This window comes from Melopsittacus undulatus, chromosome 8 (assembly GCF_012275295.1).
Source record: "Melopsittacus undulatus isolate bMelUnd1 chromosome 8, bMelUnd1.mat.Z, whole genome shotgun sequence".
In the NCBI taxonomy this organism is placed as follows: Eukaryota; Metazoa; Chordata; class Aves; order Psittaciformes; family Psittaculidae; genus Melopsittacus; species Melopsittacus undulatus.
In genome coordinates this window covers 35,142,176-35,148,175 of record NC_047534.1, presented here as the reverse complement: position 1 = coordinate 35,148,175, position 6,000 = coordinate 35,142,176, and the positions used below count along the sequence as shown (strand labels likewise).

Sequence of the window (6,000 nt, the reverse complement as noted above, 5' to 3'; positions counted from 1 at the left end):
TGTTCTCTTCACTGAGCAGTGCCTGCAGATAATGCATGTGCTCTTTCATGTAGTTAATCTATATGTTCCTGAAATTATGTCTATAGCAAGGGCAAAGGAGAACACAAAAGTGTGCCCAGACCTGTCGTGTTTGGTTAGCAAGAAATGGACTTGGGTGGGTCTGGAGATGTAGCTCCCTTACACTGAAATGACACCTCCCAGCTCTTTCTGAGGCTGCCACCTATTTACCTGTGTTTCCCCATAGCTCCATGACTGATTTTGTTCCAGTGCCTCAATGCTCTGCGTAATTCTTGCTCAGAGAAGTTCTCCCAGTCATGCCAGTGACACTACTCAGATGAATAAGTATTCAAGAAAGTTTGCATGCCTGCATCTTAATGATTTATCTTTGCCTTCCTCTTCTTCACAGATCTGCTGTGAGGTTACACTAAGGCTTCTGGTTTCTGATGTCCCAGAGCCCAGGAAAAGTATCCTAGATATCCGAAACCAAGTTGACTAGCACTTGAACACAGTAAATTGCTTGCTTTCCTAATTCCACCAGGAAGAATGCTGTAAGAAATTTCACAGTAACTGTAGTTGAGGAAGAGCTCTCTGATTTCTCCATGTATCCTAATCAGCACTCACCTCAGATTAGCTTTCCTTCTCATAATCCCTCAGCAGACCTGAGATCAAGGAGAGGAAATCACTCTGGTAACTCATTAATGAGCCAGGACTTTTCTGCAACAGTTGGACAAAAAATGGCCTGTGTTTGGCTGCATCTTAATTCTTTGCCATCTCCCCTCTGTTCATCAACACCTGCACACATTTGGGATCCAGTATAAGAAGACCACTGAATTCAGCTCTAAGCAACCAGTCTGCAATGCACATGCCTAATGCTCTGCTGGTGTGGAACCAGTATGCTGGTAATCCTGTTAGTAATGGCAGAAGCTCCCTCTAGGAAATTATAACAAATAGTCTTCAACAATTCCTTTGTTGACAACTTTATCCAAGAAACCATCTTCCCTGGAGACTTCACTCAACTTTTGACTAATCCCCTCCTTCCCTCAGGAGCTCTTTTGTTGAAGGAGATTGTAGGCAAACCCCAGGAATGACAGGTCTCTGTAAGCCTTGGATCAGCTTCTACATTCTTTCAATTGTCAGTCCCCATCTGTCCTGTTTGTACATCGATCTTCTGGACCAGGGATCTCTCTATTAAGTGTCACATCATTGAGTTTATTCTGCAAGTCTAGTGTCCAGACTGGGCTGTTACATCTTCGTTGCCAAGTCAATCTTTCTGACATTGCTTTCTGAAAAACAAAAGGCAGGACATCTGCACAATTTAATTCTCTTCTACTGAAAGGTGATTTTAAGAAACACTCCCATCTCCCAGAGCAAACTCTGTCCTTTTTTTTTTGTGTGTACTCTCAAAGGTTTTGTTTCATTTTGTCAATATTAAGAATTATTTCAAAGACCCTTGCTGTAAGGAGGCTAAAATCTGCCCCCATTGCAATGGAATTTTGTGAGGATAAAAATCCATGGCCTAAGTCCTGAATCAAAAGGGAAAATAAATACTAATTACAAATATTCTGCAGGGCTAGTGCCTTCAGTTACTTTGCTTGTTAACAGTTTAAACAGACTCTAATCTTTCTGTAGATTCACCTACACTTGGCCAGTGCAGTAGCACATACATATAAGAGGCACTGAATTTTTTATCTGCATTTTGAGAGGCAGCATGAGAATGGAGGCAGATTCCAACAATCCATACATTCCTCCTCAACAGGTAGAGGGAAAGAGGTGGAATAGCATAGAAGATGGATGGAGTGTTGGCATGGAGTGTATGTCACCCTGGGATAGATACCTGGCACTCTCTTTCCTTCCTGAAACCAGAAGGAGAACAAGGAGGAAACTGTGACAGTATTTTGTTCCTTGCTGTGCTGCTCAGGGCCTATGGATTCCTGATGGAGCCTGGTATGTTTAGTTTTTTGGCTTTGTCTATTTTTGTAACTTAACTCAGGTTGGCCAATGAAGGAAGGCTGGCCAGTTTCATTATGTTCCCAGGAAATTCCATTCCCTCATGTGCCAGCATGAGGCTGTTGTGCTTTAGATGCCTATCTACCTCTGATTAGATTTGAAAAAGCAGACAGAACCCCCTGCTTTCCATTGGTAGCCTATTAAAATGACAAAAAATTACTGTTTCATTTATAAACTTGCTTACATGTCTGAATCCAGATGCCTTTTAGAAGAAGAGAATTAATAGCATGAACACCATCACTTATAGAATGTTTACTGTACTGAAGTGCAGAAGAAGACTTGAATTGACATTTAAGCTTGTTTAGTACATTTTTTTAGGCAGCATAAAAAAGGGACAAAACCACTTTCAGACCAAGTTAATATTAAAAACAAAATGAAAATGTTTAATAAGAATATCGCCTACTCTTTCCATGCTTTCACTATTTTAAATTAAGTATTTGTGAAATACTCTCAAAATCAGTTAAAACTGGTCAAATCCAGATTCACTGAACTGAAGAATGAGTGCCCTCCTCAAGTGAGTTGTCCCAGAAGCCTTAGTGGAACTGACAACCAGCTTTTTGGCAGGATTATTTCCTCTGTGATCACAGAGAGGGAACAGCTGCCCTGTCTGCAATTGAGCAGGTGAGCAGGGAATGTATTCAGGCTGCCTCTAAAACCCAGTCTGGTCACAGGGCTGGCAGTGTCAGGTCCTTCTTGAAAAGACTGGAGGCTGTCCTGTCTGCCTGCTGTTGTCTGTATGATGAGGGCAGATGGGGTAGAAAGAGGCAGTGAGACCAGGCACTGAGTGCTGGGACCTGATCCTGTAGAAGGTACATCTACATGCATCTGAAAACACAGGTAGCTGAGGTTTGCCCTGTTAGCACAGCTTAGGTTGCCTCTTAGCTTGGCAGAAAGTTGGACAGTCAAGCTGATTTGGCCTCAAGATCAGTTTCCAGGTCTGCCCTGCAAGCACAGACCCAGGCAGTGACACTGACTGGACACATGCTGTTGACAAATGCACAAAGTAAACAAAGAGATAGGATATAACAAAAGAGTATTTCTTTCAATAATGTCAATAATTATTTCAGTAATTTCTTTCAATAAGGATGACTTTAAGTGATCTTTTGGTCTTTCTGTAGCAGGAGATGAAAAATGTTGATGCTGGACCATTTTTTTGAGGTATGTTGTATTAAAATGGTGATTAATTAAAACCAAGGGTGTTAATGAGCTAAAGAGATTTTGCCTAGCTCTGCTCAGGTTCCACTGTGTGTGAAATCAAAACAAGTAAGCTATAAAATGTGAACTCACTAGACAAGGACAAAGGCAAATAAAACAATTTGGTCAGTTTGAGCAATGGAGAAATGAAGCAATATTTTGACTGGGGAGGCATCAGAGGAGGCATCCATCTGAGTCTTGGGAATATGATGAAACAAACCCAAACCTCCCATGATACCACCAAGCATTGTGGGCCATTGGCTCACTGATCTCTGAATGTAAGATTTCCCACCTTGTCCTCAGCCTGGGTGAGGTCATCCAGCCCTGGGTGTCAGTTCTGTTTTTCCACCTTCAATATACAAAGGAATTCATGTGCTAAGGATAATGGCAGCAGCTTTGGCAATGGCAACTACATGCTTACCCAAGAGTTATTTAATCATCTCTGCTTTCTACCAGAACTTGCTTGAACACTGTGAGAGATGGCCTTTTTGGTAAGAAACAAAAAGGTCACAGATGTCAGGTTGCAGTATCACTCCTGCAACTGTAAACACTGATTGTCCCGCAGAAAAGGCAAGTTAAAGAGAAAGCTGCAAAATGAGCCTTTTTCTTCACTGTGCTACTTTCCTAATGCTCTCCTGTGACATTAGCCACAATATAAACTCATTCAGTATCCTATTTCTCACAGCTCCATTCCTTCTGCTTTTTTTGGGAAATGATTTCTTTAATCTAGGCATCCTTCTCTAGAAACCTCATCCATGTGGGGTTTTTTTTTGCCTTTTTCTTGGAGCAACCAGCAAAATACTATTTGGTAGAACAGTGGTAGGAATGCAACCCGCTAATCAAAAGGATTCAAATGGATCTACACACTGCCAAGCTCTCTCCTTCCCACCCAGTGGAGAGGGAAAAAAAGAGAAAGAAAAAAGAGATAGAGCGAAGGCACAGAGCTTCTCTCCTTCAGCAATCTCACAAATGCAAAACCTTCCACTCCAGTGACTCCTCATTAACTTACCAAATCTGACAGTCTAATTATCGTAGCTGCTTCACTCTTAGAATAAATAAATACTAAAGTGGGTGTTTAAAGAAATTGAGCAGTGAAATTCAGTCATCTAGACAGTCAATAGAGAGTTTATTTTAAATTTTTATATTCTTATGTATTTATATCATTTTAGGAAAGATAATGAGATAGTTGTCTTTCAGGCTAATTGAGTTCCCAGGCTCATGGTTGCTTGCTGTCACAATCTCAAACTTAGCTTTAACTTTTGTGCCTTAGAAATCTGATCACTACATCCCCATTTGCTCTTTTCTGCTGATAACTGGGTGAAGGCAGAAGTGCACCTGAGGAGGGGAAACAGCTACCTGAGAGTTCCAGTCTGGATGTCTTTCACAGCAAACAAGACAACTAAATCTTCTCGGATTAGCATTTAAGAGTGTTAAAGGGAAAATGGAAGTTATAGAAACCTCAGATATAACTTGCAATTAGACAAAATACAGAAATACATCTGCTAACCTCTGACGCAATAGTGTCTGCCTCCATGAGGGTATTAACAGCACTCCTTCCCAAGAGCAGTTCATCTCCCTGAACAATAAGACCTTTATAGAGATTCTCTGGCCTGAGATCAATGGGAGTCAGAGTATTTGATCCATGTCTGTAGGACTTTGTTTCCACAAGTCATGTGGGCCGAACTTTGCGCCAATTGTGCTGTTGCAAGAGCATGAGCTGGGTAGTGAGCAAAGGAAACCTTCCTTCTTTTCCCATCTTCCCTTTCACCCTGTGCCCAGCATGGTTTTCTCCAGGCCAGTGCCCAGGGATGAGCTTGAACAGGACAACATCTCCAGAGGCCTGTGCCCTTGGCACACATCTGCTGTGATGTTGCAATGTGTCTTTCCCAGGGTGGTGGCTTAATGATAGAATACAAAACCTCAGTGACTTGTCAGTACTTAAGCAGACCTTCTACCACTACGGAGATCAGGCCAGGTGATGTGAAGGGTGTTTTTCCTGAGTTAAGTGAAGATTTGCTTTATCACTTGACAGAAAAGACTGCTTCTGGGTCAGGAGTGACAGCTGATTTGCTGCTCAACACCAACTGTGGTTTATTCCCTTACTAAGACACAGATTCATACATCTTGTGGGAACTACTCTTTCTAGGTGTCCGTATCTGATTTACAGTGAAGGATATCCATTTGCTGTATACAGAGGTGGCAAAGCATAGAAGAAAAAATATTTAAGTGACTATATAAACTTTTTAGCTATATAGGAAAACCTAGGCAAACCAGCCAATGCAAACAAGGTGTCCATGAAAGTCAGCTTTTCTTTAGATGTGCCCTGTGGTAACACCCACCAGCACTGGCTAATTCCAACAGTAGTAGGATTTTTAGAAAGCAATGGCTTACAGCCTTAACCTTCTCATTGCCTGTGCTTGCTTTATATTAGTTTAGATGCAACAGGCACGAAAATGACAGTGCTGTGTCAGGACCAAGCCTCCCTCCTCCTGCCATAGAAAGGCTGACTAGCTGGCTGTTTCAGGAGAAACACTACAGTGCTATCACCACCTGACACACTGGTTTTGAATTGCTGGGAGCAGGTAACAATCAGAGACAAAGCATACCCAAAAAAGCAGCAAGTCCCTCCTAGTCAAAGCCAGGATCACACTCGTGCCACACACAGAGCACAAGTTGGCCTTGATTTGATGACTAGTTGCTAAGCCAATAGCATGCCCAGAGTCAAATGTCTCCTGAACTGTGAGAAAGGTCAGTCCTGAGCCTGGACATCAGTCCAGTGGGAATAGGATCTGAGAAGCC

General features: G+C 42.1%; 1 protein-coding gene across 1 annotated transcript in view; it reads right to left on the bottom strand.

The window, feature by feature from the left end:
• Positions 1-3,650: 3,650 nt before the first annotated feature.
• CDK15 (cyclin dependent kinase 15) overlaps positions 3,651-6,000 on the bottom strand; it is a 37,343-nt gene continuing 34,993 nt past the window's right edge. The window contains 1 exon segment of the mRNA XM_034065760.1: positions 3,651-3,751. Within this exon segment, the coding sequence (XP_033921651.1) occupies positions 3,651-3,751 (101 nt within the window).